Source organism: Rhopilema esculentum, chromosome 13 (genome assembly GCF_057945365.1).
Source record: "Rhopilema esculentum isolate cy_ngs chromosome 13, ASM5794536v1, whole genome shotgun sequence".
Classification (NCBI taxonomy): Eukaryota; Metazoa; Cnidaria; class Scyphozoa; order Rhizostomeae; family Rhizostomatidae; genus Rhopilema; species Rhopilema esculentum.
The window spans coordinates 2765857-2793346 of record NC_142827.1 but is presented as its reverse complement, the minus strand read 5'-3'; the positions used below and the strand labels follow the sequence as shown (position 1 = coordinate 2793346).

The 27490-nt window shown below is 37.5% G+C and overlaps 2 protein-coding genes across 6 annotated transcripts in view; both read right to left on the bottom strand.

Annotated features, from left to right (window-relative positions):
• Nucleotides 1–925: 925 nt before the first annotated feature.
• On the bottom strand, nucleotides 926–4521 carry LOC135692197 (uncharacterized). 3 transcript variants are annotated; one of them, XM_065210268.2, is made up of 5 exons: nucleotides 4371–4520; nucleotides 4032–4157; nucleotides 2957–2992; nucleotides 2199–2345; nucleotides 926–1590 (listed from the first exon to the last, which is right to left on the bottom strand). In XM_065210268.2, exons 2-5 carry the CDS (start codon nucleotides 4132–4134, stop codon nucleotides 1097–1099), a joined length of 780 nt encoding a protein of 259 aa, XP_065066340.2. In that variant the 5' UTR covers nucleotides 4135–4157; nucleotides 4371–4520; the 3' UTR covers nucleotides 926–1096. The 3 variants fall into 3 exon arrangements, with proteins under 3 accessions (XP_065066340.2, XP_065066341.2, XP_065066342.2); XM_065210269.2 differs by having other exon boundaries at nucleotides 4367–4482; XM_065210270.2 differs by lacking the exon at nucleotides 2957–2992 and having other exon boundaries at nucleotides 4371–4521.
• A 157-nt stretch (nucleotides 4522–4678) lies between these two features.
• LOC135692193 (uncharacterized) overlaps nucleotides 4679–27490 on the bottom strand; it is a 38030-nt gene continuing 15218 nt past the window's right edge. For 2 of the 3 annotated variants that reach the window (XM_065210263.2, XM_065210261.2), the window contains exons 5-14: nucleotides 24311–24459; nucleotides 21072–23469; nucleotides 18084–18660; nucleotides 12978–13173; nucleotides 11063–11194; nucleotides 10537–10635; nucleotides 8616–10185; nucleotides 7945–8177; nucleotides 7436–7553; nucleotides 4679–6836 (exon numbers count right to left, since the gene is read on the bottom strand). In XM_065210263.2, the coding sequence (XP_065066335.2) occupies nucleotides 7437–7553; nucleotides 7945–8177; nucleotides 8616–10185; nucleotides 10537–10635; nucleotides 11063–11194; nucleotides 12978–13173; nucleotides 18084–18660; nucleotides 21072–23469; nucleotides 24311–24459 (5471 nt within the window). In that variant the 3' untranslated portion in view covers nucleotides 4679–6836; nucleotide 7436. The remainder of the gene's footprint in view (nucleotides 6837–7435; nucleotides 7554–7944; nucleotides 8178–8615; nucleotides 10186–10536; nucleotides 10636–11062; nucleotides 11195–12977; nucleotides 13174–18083; nucleotides 18661–21071; nucleotides 23470–24310; nucleotides 24460–27490) is intronic. The other variant, XM_065210262.2, reaches the window with a different exon arrangement.

The following is a 27490-nucleotide window of genomic DNA, read 5'->3' as shown; positions in this document are numbered from 1 at the left end:
ATGCCAAAAGGCCTGCTAGATTTGTGGTTAGTTACCCTATGTAATGGCATAGGTCTTTAAGTGGCATATCTTGTGGGAATACTACATTTTTAGTACAATTTGAATAGGTTTGTGAGCAGCATTTATGGAGAAAGTTGTGTATGATGGAAAAATTCAGGGCTTTGCTGATACGGCCATGCAGAAACTTGTCAAAATATTGTTTTTCAAGTTTAATAGAATACAAATAGAACATTAAAAACTATTAGTGTACTAATTTAAAAACAGTTAGTTTAGAGGATTAAATTCTAGCTTGTGACAACTATAATTGTTTTTACTAATAAAATCCTTTCAATGAAAATCTAAGATAATATATATTTTATGCAAAAATTCATTTTTCTAGAATCACTCAAAAATTTATGGACACAAGCAGTGAATTAATAATTTCAATAAATCCAAAACAAAGTATTATTTCCTATTTATATAACACTATGCAGCATAATTGCAAATATAAAAGATTGTTGCCACTTGCCCTACTGACTTTTCTGAGTTGTGTCAGTATGATCAATACTTCCAAACATTTCAAAATTTACTTTAATTGTAATACTCTGAAGTGAATTAGAACTAAAGATTTATAGCATAATTTATCTTGAAATTTGAAAGGGTGACCTTTGAATATATTTTGAAGTAAGATTATATTAAACAATGGCAATGTAGACCAATTTGAATTATTCAAAAAAGACAAATCTAAGCTAAATGAAAAGATTGTACCTTAAAATAATAGTATTTGTGTTCAGGGTTGGGCCCATCATCCCTGCTTGAGGGCAAAAAATATGATCTAATAATTCCTCAAAATAAGGGAAAATTAAGGAAAGCTTCTATTCCCACCTTCAATGCTTTACTAAAATGTACTATGAATCAGAAGTCAAAATTGACTAAATGCAAAAAATTGTTATTGAGACGAGTGAAACTGACTTTTTTTTAAACAAAAAAGCATGGATGAAAAAATTATATATTTTCCCCAATACCTGTAATACAGAGCTATTTGCTTTAGGTGAAAAATGTTAACTTTTCAAAAAGGGTAAAAACTACTTTCAATCTAAAAAATCATTTCTTTGTCTCATAATTCATCTTTACTCTGTTGCTCTTCTTTTTCTTCTTTTTCCATCTCTTTCAGCTCTTGTTCCATATAAAACTTATTAGTGTGCTCCTGAGTTGCCTGCTTAATCTGTGCCATAACTTTATTCACAGAGTTTGGATCATTCATATCAAGCTGAAAGTAATCAAGAGCATCTGCATCATTCTTTTTGTCATTTTTAAGTTTTCCTTCTTTTTTCACCTTTTTACTTTTTCTATCCTTTTTTGACAATGTTTCTGGTTCTTTACCAGAACCCTCTTTTGATTTTGTTGCTTTACCAGTTTTGGGATCAACATCAAAAACTTTCTCCACTTTGCCATCTTTTCCATTCATAGTCAAATCAACATCTCCATGGTTTGAAGGTTTCTTTGACCTGTCTACATTCACACATGCTTTGCTGATACCAAAGCATATTTCTTTTTCTAAATCCTTTGATTTCTTTGCAAGTGCAGTTTCTATTTCTTCTTCGTGTCTCTCTGGCAAATCAAACAAATTCTAATTAGTAAAATCAATAGCATTGTCAAAGATAGCTCAAAAACGTTTTTCCTTTCATATGCTATGAGGATACACTGACTAAATACATTTGTTATATAGTTTTCTTATCAAATAACCCTAACTTCAGCAAATTGTGATTTGAGAAAGGGGAAGAGAGTTAAGTAGAACACATTCAAAATTATGGTGAAGCAGTCAGACAAACATTTAAAGGATTGTTTACATTATTAAATCAAATTTCACATCCATGCCTTCAATAACCAAATATTTATAATACACTAGGCCTTTTTGACAATGGGGTGACCTTTTCAAAGTCAACTGAATGAACCTTTTACAGAAATGAAATTTGCAGAGATGCATCTCTCATACAGGAGACACAACATAAAGTTCAAAGACCAAAATTCAAGGAAATGTGCTAGGCAAACAGAGATCTGCAAAATCAAAGGCAAAGGAGTAAGCTGACGAAAAAATGGTAACTGCTCAATCTTTGACTTTTTATAGTATACTCTATCTGTATTGACATATATTCTCAAAGACTTTGCAAGATAATTGAGGGTGTTTCTTTACAAAAAGACCTGAAACATACACATACCTAGAAGTAGCTGGCAGGCTTTCACTGTCTTTGGGGGTGAGAAATCATAGTTCACAAAGTTATAAGGCTTGCATATATTCTCAAGTGCTTCAGTGATGATAAGATCTCTAGGGTCTGAAGACTTCTTGCTTGTCATCTTGGCTAATTCTGTGTTTAAAATGAAATAAACTGTCAAATTTTTGTCTGTGTTTGACATTGTAAATGCCTTGAGATATAAACATTAAAAGCTGGGTTTTCATTAACTAAAGTAGCAAACTCTTTAGCAGCAAATAATATAGGTCTGTTTTGGAATCAATTTAAATCTGTAGCTACAGATAATCCTGATGCTTTATAAAGGCAGCAAGCTATAAAAGGTCTTAAAGATGCAAATTATAAATTGACTAAATTTACACATTTTAACAGATATGACCAGAAAGACTTCACTGTTTATCAGAGATGCAACTTTGAAACCATCCTGTTCTATACACCAAAGCATGCAAAGTTCTGCATGCATTCATTACTATATAGCAGAGCAATTAACAGTCATCTTCATAAGTTTCTCAACTATAGTATATAAATGCTTTTTAACCCTACCAAAAACAAAACCTATAGAATTTTAGATCAATATATGACATACAAAGCAATATTATCACACAAAATAATAACATGAAAAGTCACTTATTTTTGTATAAATAACATAAATGACAGAATTATATAGGAATTCAGTTTTTCAAGATTGGATGAAATAAGGATGAGGTTTCTTGAATTATCATATTTACCTGTTACTGTTGCCACGCAACCTTCACAGTATAGGTCTAAAATGAAGATATTGTTTCTCAAAAGTATAGCAGGGAAAAGGTCAGTGGTTAGTTTTCATGTCAAGACTTAAAATAAGTACCTACATAACATGTAAAAAAGAGTAAATGTATTATTGAGAAAGAAAAATACCCAATGTCTTAAAATGGATGATATACTTCTAGGCACTTCAAAAAACCTTTTTACGTCTAACCTTAAAAGGCATACTTTTTAGTTCTCAAAAACTGACCGTGCTTGAAGGAAAAAATGTCAAATTAGGTCATTTTCTAGCAAGGCAAGGACAAAAGCAAGGCCCAGAGCCCATCCACAATTATGTCTTTAAAATTATATATTTCAGTCATTAAAAACACAATAAAGAGTCAGGGCCATCGCTAGCTAATGTGCACAAGAGGAGTGCCCAGATCCCATTTGCCCGAAAAAGTGGAACCTAGCATTGCAACTTACAACTGTCACTTTAAAGGCATTGAGTCATGGTAAATAGGCCTTCTCTATAGGTGGTCATTTGGTTTTGGCGTGATCGCTGCTGTTTCATGTGATATTTGCATCTGTTGTTGACAACTTGCTATTGATGAAAATTGTTTTGTCAATCAGTACGAGGTGAGTTCATGTGACCAGATCCAGGTCAACCAATAGCATCGCAGTCATGAAAATCATGACTCAGCGGATTTTGGCACTTAGGTATACCCAATCCATTTTATCATGACTCAATGCCTTTAAGCATGGAACCCAGCATTGCAACTTACAACTGGCATGTTCCATACACACAAACAAAGTTGATCATAGCATATATTTTCATAACTTCATTTAAAAATTTGATACATGTTTTTAAAAAATTGTATATATCTTGGCTAAATATGAAAACTTTTGCATTTAATTTAGAACTTTTTTTGCCTGGCTATATCATGGTGAGAGGTAGAGAGAAGCATATTGTTTGTGTTACAAGTGTTTTTCTTTGATTATAAGTAATCAGCAGTGAAAACAAGTTAGTTTTTTCTTTTTGCCGCAATATATATAAAATGTGCAAATAATGCAACTTACGATCGGATATGCCTGGTGCAACGTCTTTGCCAAAGCAGCTTCCAAGAAAAGTGGCTACTAGGATTGAAAGTATTGCGAGCAAGAAAACAGATTGGTCTGCCATGATGAAACACTGCCTCTGTTGATCTGAATAAAGAAAACATTGAAAAGGACCACTTAATAAATTTTTCTCTAGTGTTATGAGAAGGTGTCTCTAAATTATGGCAAATTCATTGTTACATGTTCGTTCCAGATGTAGGGTCCTAGCGGGTAAAATGTCTTGGGGAAAAATTACCTTAAGCTAAGGCGAGATAAAATAGAGAATATCAGGCAAATATGAAGTTGGGTTTTCTTACCAACCTTTTTAACTGTTTAATCTAAAGTGCGTCCTTGTTTTCTTTACAAACTCCTCAACATCTCCACAGGTACCCGCGCTGTCCACTACGTTTTCGCCCGTAGGCACCAAGCTGTTGTTGTTGATGTTCCGGTTGTTGCTGCCAAACTGTAAAGGTATCTTTTTAGACAAGTCACTAAGCATCATTTTACCCGTAGCCAGGCCTTGGGCGTACGGGTGGCAAGCTCGCCAGACCTGCTGCAGGCAGATGTTTCAGAAAATTCTTTTTCAAGTTTTTGCATAGCAGCGAAAGTTTTATTGAGCGCTAGACACCATCTAAAATACTTCATCTTAAGAGACCCCAGTAATAAGCAATTTTCCTTCCGTCAGTAATAGCTTTACTGAAGTTGCCTTGGCAATCCAATGAAAACGACGAAAAAGCCCCATTAAAAATTTAGAGACAAAATTCTCGGGGTGGCAGACAGTTGGTATTCTCTTGCTCCAGGGTTAACAGTGCCACCCCCAGTCCACCCCTTTACTACGGGCCTGTTTTAGACCGTGCGAGAACATAAACTCAAGATTTAAATAAGAAAACAGGGAAAAAGGAATTCTCCTTAAATAAGAAAACAGGGAAAAGGAATCCTCCTTAAAAAAGAAAACAGGGAAAAGGAATCCTCCTTGTCTGGTCCAACACGTGCCCCATCTAAAGAACTGGTACCAAGATGTGCCCCATGGAGAAGGTGGAATCACAAGATTTTTTTACTCTCGCATTCACTTTTCTATAGACGCTCGAATCTTGTGTTTGGAAATTCTGTAGCACTCACACTCTTTACATGTGTTGATTAAAAAATGGGTATTCATTTACATTTTCTCAACATTGCAAGGAACTTTTAAATTGACCATGTTTATCATCACGGAATAGCATTACGCCGATGTAACTGCAACAAGTGTTGTTTTCTAACTAAAATATTTTCAAGCTATCACGGAATAAAAAGCTGCTTTCCTAGTCTTTTGAGCTTAAGTGTTTTTTTTCTTGAAATAAAGCAGTTTACAAGATGCATGGTCGAATAAATTAAACCTTCCAATGTGAGCAATTTTTTATCAAAACAGTGAAAAATTACACATTTCCATTGTATCTGTTCCATTTTCCAGTTCCAACTCTAGAAAATTGTGGGGTACATAGCTAAGTTGACAACAATGTCTTAACACCATAGCCTTGAAACTAGCAATGGTGGTAAAAACAAAAGAGAGCAACACCAAGAACAAACATATATTTCCAATGACGTATAATCCTAGATTCTCACAATAATTTGCGGATAAAAATGGCAAGGAATTTCTAATACATAAATTAACTCAATTCGCTGTTATGAAACAAACACCATCCTTATAAGAAAAACTTTCAGGAATAAAAGATACGATACAACTTTATCGCTCGCAAATATTTCTTAACAACATTCTATTAAATACTGGGTATAAAGATTGCTTTTTTCTCGAGTTTATATGGCGGAAAAAAGAACGTTCGGAAGATAAAAACAACGTTGTTGTAACACGCATCTCGGTGCTCGTACCATAGAGGGCATAGCATACTGTTTCTCCCTTGTGATACAGGAAGTTAAGCACTTGTATCTATAAATATATAACCGATTTACGTTTGGATGCACTGAAGGTTGAAAATTTAAGGATGTGGGAATCCAGAAATGGAGCACCGCGTCAATATTGTGACGCATCCATTACGGGAAATTAAAAGGAACCTGGGTTCCCTAGTTGAATGAAAACTCAACTAAATAAGCAAGATTTGGGATCTAAGGCAAAAAACACAATATGGACAACTGCACTGAAACTGTGACTAAGAATGATTGCTTAACTCCAAACATTTATAGGATATTCTAGGTTAAAACACAGATTTCAATAGTTGTTAGATTAGATGTTGGAAATCCAGATAATGATTATGTATATTCTTGCTGTGTGGCAACAAAACTGGTCTACAGGCCTTAGAGAATCATCGTATAAATGTTCATTTTACAAGTTATAATGCCACGAAAACTAGATACAACCTTAAATCGTACTGAAACTTGTAAGATGAATTGAGCTTTGCCGGGGGCGGTGCAATTAAGGGCAGTGAAATATCTTCGAAAAGATGATTGTCTTAAAACACTACGTTAGCAAACGAATGAGAGCGTCTAAAAGTCTATAAAGCAAAGATGCAATCTTGATATATCAAATTAAATTTTCAGTGTATTTAGGATCACAGAAGGATAACTCAAGGCTTTCTCTAGGCAGAATGACTAAACACGAGCGTTTAAAGAACATACAGCAGCCCGCCCGTTAGACGGCAAGCTCCTTCTAAATACATTGCACTTCAGTCTACGAGACTGTTTATCTTTTTTGCCAAAAACAAAAGACACCTCAACGCATCTAATCCAAGGAACCAAATCCAGATACTGGACAATTTCGCATCTTCTACACCGCCTTGTCGAACCAAAGGTGACTTCCTGCGGACAGAAAATTAATCAATGCAATTTAAACTCATTTGGAATACCAAGACCAATATTAGAGAATCCAGTCACATAATTGTTCCATAAAAAGTTCATCGAAGGGTGAATTTAAGCAAAAAATTACCAATAATGTTCGTTTTAGGGTCGATGCAAACGATCCAACGTGTAGCTTAACATGTAGCCTGAATTTTGGTGTGACATTTTCGGTGATTTGTGACATTTAGCGAGCGAATGACCGGACACTTTACCTGAGATTTAGACCAACATTTGTGCCCGCGAGGCATCAGAGCCATGCAGCTCAAGGTAAGCATAAAAGATATTATCCAGCAATGTCAGGCATATGTGCAAACGACTAACATTCCAACCAACAAGTGGAGAGCAATTAAAAGTTAGGCCAAATGTTCCATCTTGATCAAGGATTGCCAAACATTAAAAACACATACCAGGTGTCCTGAAATCGTGCATAAACAATATGTTAGATCGTTTGGACTGGCTTCCCTCTGACTGAAAGATCTATCAATAGGATTCTTTAGCCAGAATAAGATAATAAGAGTTCTTTTTAATGTCGGTGAGCTAAAGGGGGTACAAAAACTAACCTTAAGGACGGATACTTGACAGGGGGCGCTGGGGCTTTCTCGATTCACCGCTGCCTGGGTTTTCCCACAACTTTTTGCGATTGGCGACCGATCCAGATTTTGTCCCATCATCTTTCTGCTGGACAAATAGAAACATTAATATTAATGAAGAGATATAAACTTAGCTACTAACGATAAAGGTGATCCTAGTATATAATTCATACGTACAGACAATTGTTCCGGGCCAACACACGAAAGGGATGGAATACCTATTTCTTTACCCGTTTTCTTAAACCCCTTCACCTATCACAAGGCTTCTCAGTGTCGTAAACCTACCTCGAAAGCTAGGTAGAAACAAATACAAATACAAAAAATTGTCTTTATAGACAACGAGGTTCATATACAACGAAAATTCAGCCAAATCTCATAACAGTTAAACACCATGGTACTTTTAAGGATGAGTTGCAAAGTACTTGCCGAGACCACATGTTACGTCATACAGTTTAAATAAGACAGAAATATAAGCTGACCTTGATTTGGGACAACAACTTTGGATCTTGCCTGAGCTGTAGATCTGACCATCTTTTCCACGGTTCTCTCTCTCTAGTTGACTTTTTGGGCTCCACGCCATCGTTCGTGAACACCATGTCAGTCAAATGAAGATCCGACCATCTCTTCTGCCTTTGTTGTCGAGCACTGGCGACTCTCTCTGCAGCATCCGAGGTTTCGGAGCGCCTTCGCAGCACCGGTTTCGTTTCAGTTTCTGAAGAGAGAGAAAACAAACAATTTTGTTTAGTTATTATCGCAATATCAGACATGGGAGCTCGTAGATCTGAATCAGCATTTCAAAAAAATTTATTCTACAGGGAGCCACTAAATTAGTAGATTTTTTGAGAATGCTGTTTTGGCACAGATGGCAAGGACTTCTATGTGCAGGTACATGCTAATCTGCAGCCATTTCCAATGTGCCCTAAGAATTTCACCTTCTTGAGACACTGTCCTGAGAAATTGTTAATAATGGAGAGAAATGATGGGTCATTTTTCTCTAAATTCAAAAATTTTCTTTTGGTAAAAAACTGCCCGCAAAACGAGCCCTACCATTTTACAGGCATGTCTACAAAGATCCTAAGTGCAGACAAGTTCACAACATTGCCAAATCAATTGCCGAAAAATAGACAAATAAACAGACAGACCAACATACCTGGCACTTTTGCAGACTCGGATCCATGCCTCTCAGTGAGTTCTTTCATCTCCTCCCGCAGCCCATGGACCTCCTCTTGAAGTTCACTGACTCGGGAATTCTCATCCTCTTCGTCTCTCTCTGCTTTTTTTCTATAATAGTCAATTCGCTTCTCATACCCTTGAATCTGATTTTCCAATGCTTGTACCCTAGCCATCTTTGATTCGTCTTGCGAAATTGAAGCTGTTTCTGATCCTACTTCCTTCTCACTGCTCTCTACCACAGTCTCTGGTTGCCCTGACCGTAATTCTGAAACAAGAGCTTGGAAATTGTTCACTATCTGCTTATAGTCTTCAGTTTCCGCTAGGTATTGTTTTTGCTGCTCCTCAAGCGCTAATTCTAGTTCCACAACTCTTGATGACAACTCCTTGTTCTTTTGTGACTCTGTTTTCCGACTGCTGACACTGTGTCGCCTAGCACTCTCTTTGATACAAGATTTCAGTTTTTCTTCATACTCACTCCGAATTTCGTTGATCTGATTGTTAAAATCCTGCTGTTTTGCTTCTGTTTCCTTCACGAATTCAACATTCATCTCCTTCACTTTTAACTGCCAGGCCTTCTCAGCCTCACTATATTGCATCTCCAACTCCTTGCATCTCTCTTCAAGTTCACTATCTCCGCCATGCCCATTAGTCTTCCCTACGTTCTGTCTTTCTCCACCAATAGTCTTATAATATTCTACCTTTGCTTCCAGCTCTTCTCTCAGTTCCTGCATCTCCCTATCATGTTCCTCCGTGATTGAACCAATTCTTTCTTCATATTCATCAGAAGTTTGCGACAGCAATATCTCGAGTTCTTCAATTCTTTTTTGAATCTCTTCTACAGCATCAAGTTTTTCCTCTCGACTTCGTTCTTCAAACTCTTTGATATCAATGTCATGTCTATCTTTCATTTCGTCAATAACCCCTTCGAGACTCAAAACAGTGTCAGTCATTTCACAGATCGCCACTCTCTTTTCTTCCTGAACTTTCATAGTAAGAAGCTCCATTTCTTCTAGATGTTTCTCTGTAATGTCATGTAATTCAACCTCCAAGACTTTTATTTTCTTTTCTAAATCTTCATTGACCTTCACGAGCTCCAATATCGCATCCGAATTTTCTTTATCCTTATACACTTCAAGCTCTAGTCTATGCTTTCTTTCCATCTCTTCTAATTCCGTTTGCATCTGAAATATTTTCGTCCCCATTTCTTCATTCCTCCTTAAGCCAAAGAAATTATTCGATTCCAGCCTCTCGATTTTCATCTTCAAATCCTCTCGCTCGATTTCGAATTCTGCTAGGCCAGCATCTAACTCCTTCTGAATGTTTTGGTTCCTGTTGGTTAACTCCAAAATCGCAGCAGATGCACCGCCGTGCTGCATTGCTTCGATTACCGTCAACATATCTTTCTTCACGCTCTCCACCGCTTTTTCGTATTCTTTCTCCTTCTGGGCCATCTTCTTCTCAAATTCTCTTCTCTCTTCTTCCAGGCCGTCAGTTGATACAACCGAACTTCTTCGACTGCTTCTCTGGCTGGTATGTCCATGTCCATCCTACAATGAACCAAGGAAATACCAACTAACATATACAAAAATATGCTCTTGAAGTCAACTCAGGGGAATGTCATTTCATGACCAATTAAGCAATGTTTGTTGTACCATTCCTCTTAACAACACAGCTATTTGAGTAGCATAGTCATTCTAGTGTAGTAATAAAGATAAATTTCAGAACAAAATTGCTATGGATACAAACAGCTGAAAACTTTTGAGTGACTGGGCAATCCCCCGTCCACGTAGTCATGTGGACATGCATGCACACTATAGGCCATCGCACAAGGTTTTTATTACAAAGACGGGGGACGCAATAGTTCGAATACATGCAGTTTCTCCGAATCAGATACTGACCTCTTGGTCTTCCTTTTCATTGTACTTTCCTGATTTGAACACTTCGGTGACAGTAAGCATATCCCGGATTGTCTCCTCCATCTCGGCTTGATGCGCTTCCTATAGACATAAAGAAAACAATGCACACTGATTCACGTCATACCACACAAAAAACAGACAGAAAACAACTCTGTTTTATTTGTGCTATAGCATTGTTATTGTACCTATGCATCTTCGAAAGTAAGAGCTTTTTCTGGGTGATTTAGATGGTTTAATTCGGAAAAGTACGGCCTTTAGCTACTACTTGAAAATTTGACACATTCCTGACCATTAAAGGATTTCAAAGAGACTTAATCTTAATCTTTCAAACCAGAAAACTCCATACTGATTTTTGGGGGTCTGAAGGTTGCGTACCAACCAAGACAGTTTACAATCAGATGAATACAGTATTGAAATTAAGTATATACACAATTTTAGTAAGTAATAACCTGAGAAGAAAAATATCAAACCATAAACATGGCAAAAATGGGATGTAAAATCCACTTACCTTTTCAGCTTCTAGTTCGTTTTCGTACCGAACTCTCAATTCTTCTTTTTCTCTCTCCAATTCGAGAATCCTTTCGTCCAGACCATTCGTATTTTGACCGTTCATCGAGCTGTTGATTGCTTTGATAGTATCCTATGCAAAATAACGAAATAAAAGTTCTAAACAAACACACGTACATGAAATCTATGTACCACTGATAACTTTGAAAGCGCATTGATTTAGTTTCTGAATATATTCTGAAACTGCTTATATTCAACTTCAGAAATAAATTTCCTTACAAAAATGTAACTTTGGCTGTATCAACAATAACAAAAACAGTCATATTTTGTAAGCTATCTGTATCGAAATTATCTGTAGTGGCTGCTCCTGGAGCACATCATCAAAGCCTAGATAAATCAACCAAAGAGAAAAAAAGGACAGAAAGTATAACCAGAGCGGTGATTCACTGATATTTTGTTAATTAAGTGTTCGCGAAAATACTTCGTGTAAGAATCGCAACAAGGATTGCATTGAGTTGTCTCTAGAATCTAAATGTATTTTGTTAAACAATTTTCGCGCGGTACAGAGCTTTAAAATTGTTTGAAAAGAGCAAACATTTTGAAACATGTTACAACAGCTTTTCGCCTGCCACTCTTCAGAGTATGAAACGTGGGAACATGGATCGAAGACTGTTTTTAGGGTGGGGTAATTTGAAAGCATCCTTAGTTGCGGCGTCTGCAACGATATAGCCTCAAGACACCGAGTCTAAAGGCTCTGTTCAACGGTCAGGTATGTTTTCATCATCAGAAACTCGTCACCCTCAGTCAGTAATCACGGTCAAATCCTTTATAAAATGTTTAGCTATATGGAGACATAAGATCATCATATTTTGTGAACCTTAAGGAACTGGGGTACTCCCAGTCGAGGATGGTTTCTTATAAAAAATGAGTGTACTTTATTAAACTGCATTTATTTTTCTGTAATTGGCTGCTCCTCGATTTACTCCAAATCATTATTCATTTTCGATTTCTCCTAATAATTTTGTTTCTGAGCACAATTCGCGTATTTTTCTTCTTTTCTCGAAACTCTAGGCCGTTCCCTTCTCATCAAAACATCATGTGACGTAAGAATTTGTCGGCCCCTTTGAAAAAAAGTGATGAACTCGATTTTACTCTGCTTTCGTTCAGAGTAAAATTTCCAATGATTAAGGATTAACAGCAGATAAGCGCATTAAATTCTGCAGCGAAAATGGACAATTTCAGTATGTTACACGATCACTTTTCAGCATGTTGGTCCAATATCGAAAAAAGTGATGGTAAAAAGTGATCGTGTAACCCGGCCTTTACGGCAATAGATTTCCATATTTTCAAATTGAAACTCCCTATCACACTGGTTCGCAGCACAGAAAAGCGGATCGTCGAATACTCTTCGTACTGTTTTGAGGGGAAATAGGTGATCTGTTGCTGTCTCAATTCCTAATCCAGGAAAATATTAAGCGGAAATATAGCTTCTATTGAGAATTCCAGCAAGCCAGTACACGAACCTACGTGTTTTTAAGCAATGCAAACCAATGTTTGCAAATTTATGGAAGAAATGACCGGTAGTGTTGGAAATCAGTATTCGAACTGTATATATATTCAAAAGTGGTCCTTGAAAATCAACCAGGACCTATTAAATTGTTATGAGCCAGAGAACAAGGTGTGTTTAACCAAAAAGTGCTTGCCAAGCAATAGAAATTGGGGGTATTTTGATCATCAAAGCTTTTAGAACTGTTTCTTTGAAAAATGTGGTAGTTCCAGAGAAGAGACTGTTTTTGTGCCTCTGTTGTGGAGGCCTTGTTATCAATTGTTTAATTGTTGCATTACGTTCCACAACTGACAAATATGTCAAAAATTTGTATGACGCAGTTTATTCCTATAACAATAAAATTACTCACTGCTAAAGATTTCTCCATATCATCTCGAAGCTCTTCAATCAGTTTGGCATGGGACTCTTCCTTCATTTTTATCTCTTCATCGTGTCTTTCCCTTGCCTGTTCAAGTTCAGTCTGGAGTTCTTGCACTCTATCAACCTGTTCTTTATCTCTGTCTTCAGAACTTTGGCTTTCCCTGTTTCGTCCAACGCCAGCCGGCCTATAACAAAATCACATCATTGGTTACTATGTTCAATGGTTAAGAAACTAGTGTATTTAAACAGCGACTTTCAGGGATTACCCGCGTCCTTGCTGAAATATAACTTTAATTGAAAAAGAGGGTTTGCTTGCATAAATGGGGGATTCATTAACAATAAAGTACAACTCACAAGCAAATATTGGAGATCATAGAAAATTCTGTTGTGATCTTTATTTGGACTGAGATCTTCGCTTTTGCAAATCCTCTGTTGGAATTCGGTTTCAGTAAATTTTGGCTAAATCAAACCAAGATAGAACTTTACCTTTATCAAACTAATTAACTTTTTCAGCTTCAACGTTTTCTGAGATCGAATTGGATGGAGGTTTTACACTGAACGGCGGGGGCGTAATAAAGAGGGTATTTAATTCAAGTTTTGCTTGGAAAGTAGAAGGGGCGTATTGGAGACGAGGGCTTAAACAGATAGGGGACTAAATTAAACGTTTGAGGCAAGAAGATGCGTGACAGTCAGATAAGGAAGGTGCTGTTCGAAAAACACACATTGCACGTTCTGCATCGATAACGAGTCACGGTTCCACCTTCTCAGTTTTTCATCCCTTAGTAGATCGCATCTTTCATAACTCTTTTAAAAAGCACAACTCACTTCACGATCAAAGCAAGGTTAGGCAAAGTCAAGTGGATAACGTTGTCGAACACGCACGATGAAAATACAAAAACGTTACAAATTACTACAGAAATAACCGCTTGAAAAATCTACAATTGCTTGTAGAATCAAACATTTTCAAGATCTGGTCAAAGGAAAGTAAAACTCCCTGAAACTTGTGTGTGTGCGTGTGAACGAAAACTGTGCTTCAGGGTACAATGTATCGCAGTCGGTCAAATGGCGTGGAACTTCCGCCATAGGACAATATTGGGGGCTATTGCAGTTTCGCACCTCTCAGCGTGTGGTTCCATGCATAAGGATAGGGTTTGGGTAAGGATCAATGTCCAAGAGGTGCGAAACTGCATTAGCGCCGAATTTTGGAACGATTGAGAATGCTTATTCGAATTGTATTTATAGCGTTTACAATAGAAATGAATGAAATTCACTGGCAAGTAAAATGCCACGTCCTTCACCTTTGGGTTTCTCGCGTCCAACAACCATACTTTCTCCTGGCAAAAATGAAATCAAGCTCCGAAGAGGAGTCACTTGCGATTCTCTTCCCCTGTCGCAGCATTATTATATCGTAACAGGCAATAGTTGTAAAGACGACTCTCTTTTCTCGTAATGTTTATTGGCAAAAAGGAACTGAAGATCAAGATCTTCCCGTCAATTAAAGTCAATATCTTCTTTCGACATCAGCAGTTTGTACGAAGTTAGTTAAAGAAGAACAACGTGTGATACTTTCAGCCAAAAAACCTCTTCCCAAAGGCATACATAATTACGAAAGAAGATAAAGCTGTAATATGAAGTTTTGCGGGAACAATCTTGCCATACATCCTTCTCTCCATCAAATAATACATACAAATGCCCTGACAATATATTAAACAGGACAAAGGTTGAGCGGTAGATTAACACTGGCCTAACAGTAATCGAATTGTGAAATCAAAACATTGACCAGACAGCACCTAACTACTGGGTGTTGACTGGCATATTGGCATCAAAATAACAGCTAAAATTGGACAGTCACGCTGAGTTTAACGAAGTTTTTCTTGCCGAATGTAAACAACGGGGCGCCAACTTGAGAGGCTCCTCCGCCTTGCCTCCGGGCATCGTAAGCCAAGAGTGTTTCAAGTTGTAATCAGTTTTTGGCGGTGCAGGACTTAAAAATGCCTTGACAAAGCAAACATTTCATGATATGCTAAAGCTTTTCATCTGACACACTTCAGAGTATAAAACGTCAGAACGTTGATCGAAAACTTCAAGAGAAAATTTGAAGGAGGGACAGTTGGTAGTGGGGGCGCTTCAGTGCCGTCGGAACGAAATTCATATTGGTGGGGCTGCCCATTGTTTTCCTTCTCATTCAGTACACTGTTATAAAGGAAACATACAACAGTTTGACAATTATTGGAGGGGCTCCAGCCCCCCCCCCCGGTTCCTGTAACAGGATATTTCTTATATTGTATAACCTCGGTTTCATTTGTACCTCGTTTAGTTTTATGTCAATCATTAATTAATCTATTGTATGCCGGTAGTATAAATATCATGAGATTTTGTAAATAGGGGCTTTCTGATTAGCACGATAACAAGAATGTAAGCAAAGAACAAGATCTCATTTCTTCGTTTCTCACATGAAATCCTCTCGCATAAGTCTGCGCAATACAGCGTAAGACCTTTACATTCCGACGGGCCTGCGGTTAAAAATTGGTGACACGAGTACTCTGTATATAAAACAACAATTTTTCGACCCCAACTACTGACAGAAAGCTCTCTATTCACTTTTTAAGGAAATATTCACAACAATTATGCCAACACAATGATATATAGTCTGAGCATGACTGAAGGGCTCTTAAGAAAATTGCTCTCTTAATAGACAAATTTTCCAGCTAAACGTTCGCTTCTTCGCCATAGCGGCTCCATCTCTGCTAGTGCACTCTGCAAAAGTGGCTTGAATGCTTTTTCCTTACCGGGAAATCGAATTTTGAGGGCCCAGAAATATGGTGCTTTTGGGTTAATTTTCAATTGGAGACCCCAAAAATCAATAGTACGGTATTATTGCAAAAGTTAAGATTGGTCGTTCAGGGTTTGATGAAGGTGGTCACTATGGTGGGCGTTAGAAAAAGTTTTGCAGCTATGATATTGCAGAGATGCGCCTTGACAATGGGTCTAGAACAGTGGTGTAGTGTTATCAAAATAATAAGGGGGCTCTTGCATAAAATGTTGCAAAAAAAAAGCAAAAGTAGGAATTTGCCAATTTCATGCATTAACAAGGGGGGCTCAGCCCCTCTACACCCCTGGTCTAGAATATCTACAACATCGACTGAGAAACAAAGATCCTAGGCGCAATAGACAAATATTCTATCATATTTTTGCTCTATGGTTCTATTTGGTTTGATTATGACATGAAGATTGGACAGCTTTTAAGTGCAAGAAATTGAACAATGTTTGAATGAAGGCGGTTATTAAAGAACACAACTTTATGGATAGCCTTTGTTGTCTTCCAATGCATGACTTTTCTAGCAAAACATGATCGATTTTCGGAATAAACAAGTTAACTTTGAGGTTATCCTTGAAGTAAAATAACCGATAGGTCTCAAAAAACCTTGTCAACTGACTTCTATTCTTCAAAAGGGGCGCACAAAAGGGGCGCCAGACTTCAACTTGGTGAGGGAGGGGCAACTGCCCCTAGCTGCCCCCCTCAAATCCGCCACTGTGAATCGAAATAAACCAATCAAAACATCGAGCACATAACTGTTGAGGTTCTCGAAGGAACTGACAATAACTTGGTGAAACGGCAAAAACTGAGAGAAACATGACATGACAACTTCGTCGAAGGCCCTGCGATTACATGTGATTCGCCAAAGGCGGAGCTAGGTGCAGGCCACCCACCTTAGATGGGGGCTTTCCAAAAACAAAACAAAAAACAGATAAATTGAATCACTTCTGTAAACAAATACTAAATTAACATTTGGACTTTCTGGGGTGGAGGCGACCACCTCCAAAAACTCTCACAACTCAGCAATCTTGCTAGATATAAAAAACTCGAAAAACATGAATTGGAGAGAGCCTACTGAACAACAATGCGGTGTATTCGCAAAAAAGCAATGCGAATGTGGCTAAAATGGCAGAAAACTACTCGTGCTTGACTGCATGAAAGTTAGAACAATATCATTTATCTCGCTATCCTGCGAAATATTTTTAGCCAAACTAAGGGGGTGGTATGTTCCAGACTCCTCATTTCTTAGTTACCTTCAATAGGGACCTCGTTCAGAGCTTTCGCCCAAGGGCTACAAAAACTGTACTGTGGGCCTAAACAGCGCTATACAAGTAGCATTATTGTAAACGATAATGAATTTCCAAAGGCCATCATCGCAAGCAAACTGTGCTGCTTCCATTTGAAAATATATCACATTTCAAGCCAGCATGATTTCCAGTCATAAGCACCTTGACTGATTATTTGTACCACCGTATAGATAGAAAAGCCAAGCAATCATGAATCTTTTTAAGTCAAACAGATTTATTTATCCTTAAGAAAGAATTGTAAAAATAGGCAATACGAATAAAAATTAACTTGTACACAAGAGCTATCCCCGTATTAAGTCACACAGAAGAATATATTTTAACTGAGTAGCCAAAATGCTTGGGATAAAACCGGACTTCTCTTTGAGCGGGAAAAAGTAAGCACGGAAAGGCGGGAACACGTCATACTAAAGTACTTTTCGTCCGACGCTCGTCAGAGTATTAACATAGGATAATGTCCAAAGGTAAGCAGAAAATTTTGTGCTATTTTCAAATTTTGTGGTACCAAAAGTTTTTTGGCAAAAGTAAGCTTATACAAGCCGAAACAGTCGCCGACTCAATATCACCCCGGAATCACTCAAAATCACTCGAAATCACTCACTTTCCTAATTTCACTTGATTGATCAACTCTGAAAGAACGATCTTAAATTTTGCAATAGGTTTTGTCAAATTTGTGATAACCTATCGTGTTCACTTTACCAAGTCTCAACGTAAAATTTTGCTTAATAAAACAAGGATATTGCAAACACGCATTGGGTGATCGTAGAGCAATTCCAATTTCAGGTTTCTATATAGGAACGAAAGGAAAATTCTTTTTTGGAAAAACTTTTCATATGTGACTATATCGCAAAGTCCAATTTGCTGTGGCAGAAACAATGAAACAATAGGGGGAGAACCTAGAAAGCAATAAGTACACGCAAAAGAAGACATTTAAAAGAGAAAGAAATGAACAGATGCAAAAACGAAATTTTACCTCTCAGGGAGAGCTTGGTCTTCTTGACTCAGATCATAAGGACAACTATCTTTCTCGTCAAAACCTTTTTCTGTGTAGGCTAACTGTAGCTGCTTGGCATCAAATTCTTTTATTTCGCGTGTTTCGTCTTCGAATTTCCTGTTAAGACACGATATCTCTGATTCAAGTTCTAAGATCCTTGCGTTCAAGTGTTGATTTTCCGAAAGTAAACGGTCTCTTTCGAGTTCGATTTGCTTCTCCTTCGTCGAAACTTCAATATCCGACTGATCTGACAAACTATCGTACCGGTCCTTTTCTGCGATTCCTTCAGGGGGCATTCTTCGCCCGTTGTTGTTCTTTGATTCTTCGACTATACTCTGAAGCTCCATGTTCTTTTCACGACTCTCCGACAAAGAATTCTCTAATTCCTTGATGTATGCACTTGTCACGTCTACCAGATGTGAAATGTTGCTTCGCTCCTTTTCAAGTTCGATCGATTTCGATTGTAGGAGATCTTGTGACTCGATCAGCTGTTTTCGCATGGCTTCCATTTTTATTTGAATCGCCATCACTTCCTCTTTTAGGCCTTTCTCTAACCCTGAAGAAAAATGCATATTTGCTTGTAAAAGCACGTAAGTTGCTGAGCCGCGAGATATACTCCTCCTTTTTTTCTTCAAAAAATAATATGCTAAAATACTCCCTATTATGATCCAAAATAAACCCAGTGAAAAACGGTGAACGCCGCAGAAGAAGGATAATTTGCAGGAAGTTAAACTACGCAAGGAGGTGATTCAATAAAGACTTTTTAGCAAAATCAAAGATCATGGTACAAGAATCCTACAGCAATAAAAAACTCAATAATTTGACGATTTCTTTTGAGGTTTATTAAGAAATTCAAGAAAGTCTAGATCAAAAAGCCAGCGAACCAAAACCGGCCTAGTTTTGCATTCAATGCGGGCCATAGGACGAAACTGAATGTAAACAAATGCCTGAAAGACATGAAATTAAAGTTTCCAATAAACCGCTATTTCTAAATTGTTCGCGAGGGGCGGAAGACGCGATGCAAACGGTGAGGACGAGTATTTCAAGGTATGGAGAGCTTATTTAGGTTTTGAGAATCATTACATACATACATATGGAAAAGAGAGTTGAAATTACTGCTAGATCTTGAGAAGTTAACTATTCTAAAAGTGCAAAACAATGATTTTTAAAGTTATCACCTTTAAATACCTTTGAATTTAATTGAAATTCCTTTGCGAAAAAACTGTGATGGGTTATAATACACGCAGGTAATAATGAAAACTGTAGCTAACAGTTTATGCTTCTCTCAATAATTCTTTAGTTTAAAAATGTCTTTGAAAAAAGCTAAGATTTTTCCTCGGATTTTTCTCTGACAGAATTTAAAAGCTGAAGTGTCAGACGAAAAGTGTAAGGAGTTTGCATTTTTCAAAGCCATTTTTAATTTTTGTACCAACAAAAAGTTGTTTGCAAATCTTTAGATGTTCATAAAGGATAGGTGATTTTCTGGGGTACCAGTACTTTTGCATGAAAAAAAGTTAATTACGCTATCATTTGACTGCTTTTGACCATTTGATATCAAGTTGGGCTGTATGTGGCCTCTGGACTCTGGCTTAAAATTAGATTCTCTGATTTTGGTTGTCTGCAAGAGGCATCGATTGGAAATTTGTCTATCAAACTGCCGTAAAAATGCCAAAGCAAGAGGAAAATAAAATCTTTGAAGTTTCAAATGAAAGGGCAATACATTAAAATGGCTCTGCGGTTTACTGAAATTCTAAGCGAAACACTTTCGGCAAGGCACCCTTGCATTTCAGGCTGATATTTATAATAAAGAAATATAAATGTGATTTGCTGTTGTGCAAACAAATCAACGTCAACAATAATTTGGGGAGCATCCGGTTGTATTGTCTATCAAATAATTACCAACTCACAAACCTACCACAAGTTTTGCTCGATATTGGATACAATACTAAAAGGCAAATACCAAAAAAGTGTTTTGACATCGTATTCTGAACAATTTTTTTGCGGTACAGAATTTGAAAATGGCTTTGAAAAAAGCAAACATTTTACAACATACTTAAAGCTTTTTCGTCTGACACTCCTCAGAGCATAAAACGTCAGAATAGGTTCCGAAAAAACACGATGGAAAAATATATACCCAGTTGTGGATCGAAATAGGCCAATCAGAAAAACGCAAGCACAAGACCGGTATAGTTGACCAATCAGTGCCGCGAGCCTAAAGAAAAATTACCAATGGAGTCCAAGAGAGAAAACGAACTCCTTTTGTCTACACAATGGCGGCTTTTTCGTTTTTATGTAGATTGACTCCAAAACTGCTAGATGGAAGGACGACCGGGCTCTGCCAATTATCCGAAACATGTCGTCATTATAGAGTTTTGCACAATCTGGTTATTGCTGATTATGAAAAAGACAAATCATTCCTAACTGATACATGTAACGCAGGGTCCGCCCAGCTGATCCTAAACTGAAGGAGCCAGCAATCTAAAGAAAGTTTCCTCTTACTACGCCACCACACTCCCCCCCCCCCCTTAGCCCCAATTGCCAAAAACATTTTGCTGACGCTGTTTTTCCTGTGGACTTTGATTCAATGTATTTGTTGTTAATGTTATCTAATGGTTTATCTAAATGGTTGCTTTTAATTTTCTATTTTAGCGAAAAAGTGGCGATGCTATGGCCCCCTGTCCTCACCCCCCGTGGCGCGGGCCCTGTAACCAACAAAAGTGAACATTTTCAATAAATTTACAATGCTCCTTGATTAAGGAAATATTCCTCTAAAGAAACCACGTTGACAAGTCAAATAAAAACCAATTGTATAGGCAGAGGTATACGATTGGCTGCGTAGAACAGGGCGGCTCTAGGACGCCATTCTGAGATGCATGCTTTTTGCATCATCAGGCAACTGTAGCGATTTAGCACCGTCCTGTTCTAAACACCAAAGAGTCTATAACAAAAAAGCTTTGGTGATAATACCTGATCGCGAGTCCAGGTTTTCAGCTAGCTCTATAACTCTTTGCTCACTCTCCAGATATTTCCTTGCAGCCTCTTCAAGTTGGTTTTTGTACTCCATTTTTAAGCTTTGTGATTTCATTAACATGTCCCTCAAGTTATTCAACTCTACCCTCAATCCGATACCTGTATCCAGCATTTCCGAGCCCTCTTCCTTGATCTCGCCATCTCGTCCCTGTGCTTCAGCCTCGTACTTCTTTCCTGACGCAAACAACATGGCATTTTCCATAGCAGCGAAATCTTCACGTAATTTTGCATTATCCTTTTCAAGGCTTTTTAACAAGTCATCCTTTTCAAGGTGTAACTTTTGCAACTGTTCTGCTGTATCACTCTTTGAAACGAGTGCAGATTCAGTGTCCTTAGTTTTCTCAGTTAATTCGACAACAAGAATGTTTTTATTTCCAATTTCCGAAATCAAGTCTCTATTTTCTGCTTCTAAATTTCTAATCCTTTCTTCTCCAGACACGAGTCTACTTTCCTGCTCTGAGAGCCTCTTTCCTGTATCCTCAACCTGCTGTTTTAACTCCGTGACATTTTCGATCAGTTTACTTTTTTCCTCGCTATCTTTCGATTCGACAAGCATTTTCGTGTTGATTTCGTTTTTCAGAAGCTCGTGCTCCTCTTTTAACTTAGCAAACTGTGTCATGTCTTGCCTGGTGTTACTTCTTATTGTATTCAATTCACTCTTATGTTTTTCTTTCATTTCGGATATAGCCGAATAATAACCATCTTCTTCTTTTATCAACTTCGCTTCGAGCTCTTTTACACGCTCCCGAAGTTCGTTATTTTCCAACTCCTGGGTCTCAGCCCCTTGCTTTTCCCCGGCGTCCAAAACAGGTCTCCCTGCATTCTCTTCTTCATACGCCTTCAGCTTGCTCTCAAGGTTGTACAATGTCTCTGTCAATTCAGTATTTTCGTTGCTTAATAACCTCACCTGACCTTCGAGATCGATCGTCTTTTCTACTCTCGCTTTAGCCTCGATGCTCCTCTCAAGTCTAGCCTCGGCATCATCCTCACCAGCGTCATCGTCTTCCTCCTCCTCATCAGAGCTCTCTTCCTCAAAGGCTGTTAGCCTCTCTTTCATTACAACTTCTCTTATTTTAAACCCTTCTAATTCTTTTTCTTGCACAGTAAATCTCTTTCGTAGATCGCTCAATTGTTCTTCCAAATCCTTTACTTTATCTGTCGATAATTGCAGCTCTTTCGACTTCCGATCGTAACCGCGCTCGTAACCACGTAACTTTTCGACCTCTCGAGTCAGTTCGTGAATTTTCAATTGTCTATCACTCAACTTGTGGGTAGCGTCAGAAAGTTTGACTTGAATATCATCGAGCGAACGACATTGTTTTAAGACATTTCTATATTTAGCTTCGAGTTCCCTAAACTTGGTTTGAGATTCACTAAGTTTTTTGTCCTTCTCTAAAAGCGTACCCTCTGCCTCTCGAAACCGGGATCGATAATAATCAACATAACGATTGCTTACTTCAGTGTCGTTCTGCGGCACCGTTTCGCCAGGAATATCAATGCTATTCTGCTCGCTTAACGAAGACGATACGCTACTGTGTCTACTAAGGCTTTGTTGCTCAATTTCCGATTCGAGTCTACGCCGCCTTTCTCGCTCCATCTCCAATTCCATTGTAGTATCGCTCAATCTTTCGCTAGCTTCCAACATTTTTCGTTGCGTATCGTTCAGTTTAGCTTCTAACTCTTGTAACAATGTCCTTGTATATTTGGCAACTTTTGATCTACTCTCGTTCGCCTTTTCCAACTCCTTTGACTTGAAAAACAGTTCTTTCTCAATACGTTTCATTTTCTCCCTTAAATTAATAAACTTGTTTTCTAAGTCACTAGTTTCCCCCCTTTCTGAAGAGGTATCACTTGTCGGACTCAAGGCACCAAGTCCCCTTTCCTCAGGAATGGAGCTTAAAGGCTTCACATCCGTGGCCGGTGGACCATCTGTCTTGTCTCTATTATCGCCTCTGCTATCTTTTCTTTGGACGAGTTGCATTTTCAGATCACTAATATTAACAATGTACTTATTAATCATATTATTTGCTTCTTCCAACTTTGTAGTTTGTTCGCGAAGTTTTTTCTCTTGTTCGTTAACTTTTAGTGATAAAGTGCGTTTTTCCTTCTCAAACTCGTTCATCTTGTCTTGCAAGTCGATAACCTGTATTCGTGCTTCGTTGAGAGCTTTCTCGGTGTCCATTTTGCTTCCCGACCTTTTCATTGAATTCGCATTTGTGACGTATTCCTTCCAGTAGTTCACTTCCAGCTCAAGTTTTCTTCTTTCTTCTTCTAGTTTTGGAATCTTATTCACTTCCAGCTGCAGTTTGCTGATTTTTGAGTTTAATCCATCAACCTAAAAAGAAACCGAATATACCATTTAACCAACAACAAACCTTCGATTGCAAATTTTCAAGTTCAAATTAATTTTTTGAAGAACCCAGTTACAAATAACAGAACTGAAGATCGTTTGGTCTGAGTTCGAAAATTGTTCAATGTTTAAATCAAAATGTAGGCAGACTAAAGTCTTTCATATAACGTTTCATTGGTATAAAATCTTGTTCTCGACAAACTCTAGAAAGTTTTTTTTTCATCCAATCACCCAATGTGGCTTCAACAACGAAATCACAGACTTGCACAAGAACGATCTTTAGCTTTCATTACCTAAAACATGTGGCTAGGCAAGAAAACTTTAATTAACAACATAGACAGATTTGCAAAAATCACGACAAACAGAAGTTTTCCGAAGAAGACAACCAAAACAGTCCGGCCTATCAAATGCGGTAGAATTACGAACAGCTGTCATTGACGTGGATACTGTTTAGCTTAAGGACTCATTACTAAAGAACTTCCAAAAAGGCTTTTTCATGGCTTCTTTTCTCCACAACAACTAATCATTTTCTTATTTTGAGTTTTTTAGAATTTTGAAATTCTCGTTAGATTCTTTAGAATTTCTTCCGGAACTCATTCGCGATTTCACTGGAGTTTATTATCACTTTTTGAGATTTCTTACATCATGCGGGAGTAACCCCCCCCCCCCTCCCGGGCTTTACTCAAATCCTTCAATGTTATGTAATAAACTTGAAAACTAGTTGCTATTAACTTGAAATGCTATCAGCCTATACAAACTAAGCTAGAAGCTACTGCCGTTCTACGAATATGGCTAAAATACTTGCATTTGGTAAATACCCACTCACCTGAGTATTGTCTGCATCAGCCGTTGTAGCTGATAATGGTGATTTTGCAGTTACAGGTTTTATTCCTGATGAACTAAGGGGGCTTGAGAGCGTCTTGTTTAGCCATGGTTTAGTGCCTGTCAGTTGAGGCTTATTGGCTGCACCGGCGCCTGAAATTCATATTGTAAAATGGTTAGTTGATTGTCCAGAAAAGAATGGCATAATAATAATGCTGACAATACTTAAACAGAATACAATGGTTGGTCAGGGTCACATTAAAAAAAGGAAATACCTTATAAATATATTGGTTCTGCTCACTATGATTATCTAGATTTGCTACATTGAGCCTTCAGAGAACCACACCAAGGCACACAAAATTTAACAGTCAAACACACACTTCTATAAGCAACTTTCGGCTGAGGCTCAGTATTGAAAATTCGGCTTAACTAACGGCAAAATTTGATTACTTAAAATTCCTTACAAACCCCTTAACTTTTTAATTATTCTTTGAAATAAAAATTTGAACGAGTTAATAAAGAGCCGTAAAAAAGTCTGAAGACCAAATAAAAATGAATAATTGAAAACAATTTACGATTAATGCTGTTTGCGTTGTTCATACATATAAAATAATAATTTTAAGAATCTTCATCTTTTAATTAAAAAATTAAGAGTAAGAAAGCTTGTCAGATTTAATCAAATTAGTTTCTGCGGTTTTGAATGCTTCAAATCTCTAGCAATGCCTAGCAATGCTCCAGTACTAGCTATGCCTAGCAATGCTCAGTACTAGCAATGCCTAGCAATGCTCCAGTACTAGCAATGTCTTTAGTTTGCCTACTCGAGTTCCACTTTCATTATAGGCAATTCCTTTAAAAAATCCCGTGTACAGTGACCAAAATGCTGTGACGCAGACCTAGTCTTCCAGTGGTATACACTTCACCTAACATTAAATCTTAGAAACAGTTATTCAATTGATTCATAAACCTCAAACAAATACACAGGAAAACACTTCTTATAAAATTTCTAACCTGAGAAACGATTCTTATTGACAATGTCCTTATTCTCAGCAGTAATAAATAACAACAAACTCTACGGGTTTCTGCATCGTTTCTTGCCTTCCAGAACTCAAAATTTCATTCTCAAAATACCACGGTGATGTTTGTAAATTGTTTGAAAAATAAAATAATAAATCCATTTATTTTCACGAATAATCCTGCCACAATGAATGACAACAATCAATCTATTCATTTTAGTAAAAAGAGTCCTTAATCAAAGTCCCAAACATCAAAGTCTCATTTTTTTAGTAAGAAACAACAGTAGATGTTGAATACTTCAGTTTCTTAATGTTCTGGAAATTTCAATACTTATTGCTTCTTAAGAGTTTCTTAATTATGATGTCATGAATGATGTTATGAAATGTTTGTGACCTTTTTTATCACGTCAAGAGATTCGCTTCTGTTCTGATGCTGTATTTAGATGTGGGAAGTATATTTGTATCCCTTGTGTCTTGAGTTCTAGGCCAATAGGGCAATCATGTTCTTGGATTTTACAAAATTTCGTTGTTCTCAGTTTTTTCACGATTTAATAATTTCTTAATTTTTTTGCTTCGAGTACTCAGGTTTCTTAATTTTTTCTGACCATCCAGTACTCGTTTCTTATAGTCAGTTTCTTATAAAAAATAGCGTAGTATAACATGTTTTCATCAAAGTACGAACTATTAAAAAACTACACGAATCGCGTGTTTCAAAAGCATTTGTTTCCGTCCTTTCGTTTTTAAATTTTTTCTTTTCTAAAAAAATTAGATTTCAGCTAAACAGTACAAGGTGATAACAAATTTTTCCTTATTAAAGGAGCGGAAGGAATCACAAATAATGAAATAATCGCTAGAAAAAAGGACAAATATATCCCGTTTCCGAGTCAAAGATGATGTTAATCCGAATAGATGTGGAAGCCGGTGGAACTCAATAGGGTGACGTATGAACCCAATTTGAGTAAAATAGTCACGTTTTAATTAAATATTGCATGTTACGGGTAGAGATAATCTAATTGTGGCAAGACGTCTTTAAAAGAAAATTTTGCGCAATTTCCGGGTCTTTTCTTCAAGTTCTGGAAATCTGTTTTATACAGTAACAAGATACTAAGACATAAAACAAAGGCAAATAAAAAAACGAAATTAAGAAAAGAGCATCGCATTGGTATTAGTGGGGAGGTTGATCTATCAAAACAGTTCCGCTCTTGACGGAACTCTCTTAAAAAAGGCGGTGCTGTGTGTGGGGCATAGTGTCAATTTTTGGAAGGTTTTCCTCGCTTTTAGGTTTTTCTCGAAGGCTACGAGGTTGGAATTAGGAAGATATCTCTGACAAGAGCCCTTATAGATACCCGGGGAAAAGAAATGAGAAAGAATAAGATGTATCAATCACTGACAGGGGTGGGGGCTTTCGAAACTAGTACCCTTCTCTTTCCCCTTTCATCTAGAACTACAGTCCAATCATGCTATCCAAAAAGAAATGATAAATACAAAAATTTATATGTCAGCGCGTCGCTTGATTTCATTTGACTAGGCCTGCTAGAGTGACGGGCAATATATGTAGACATGAGTCAATATGAAAACAACGCATGTCTTAGGGAGTCAGTGGCCGGGCTCACTTTTTTGTGTGGCCGGGCTCACTTTTTTGTGTGGCCGGGCTCACTTTTTTGTGTGACCGGGCTCACTTTTTTGTGTGACCGGGCTCACTTTTTTGTGTGACCGGGCTCACTTTTTTGTGTGGCCGGGCTCACTTTTTTGTGTGGCCGGGCTCACTTTTTTGTGTGGCCGGGCTCACTTTTTTGTGTGGCCGGGCTCACTTTTTTGTGTGGCTGTTGGTCTTTTCATTAGCAGGGCTACTATGGCTCTGATATTCTGCATTCACGACCTTGGTTAAATAATCTCGAAAGTCAGCACGTACAAATAATCCGATAAAACATTTACAATGAAGTTTCGACTGGCTACACGGAAAGTAAATTTTAAGAAGTAGAGGCCTACTGACATTTAGATTTAACATTTAATTGACATTCAAAACAATGGATTGACAACTTGGCTTGAAGAAAACGGGTCTTAAAATTTCATGCATTTTAATTGTCAATTCCCCATGTCAAATACCTTTCTATCTGGGTCTAGCTGTCTCTAACTGTTTCTATCTGGGTCATTTCTTCAATAAAGGCGTT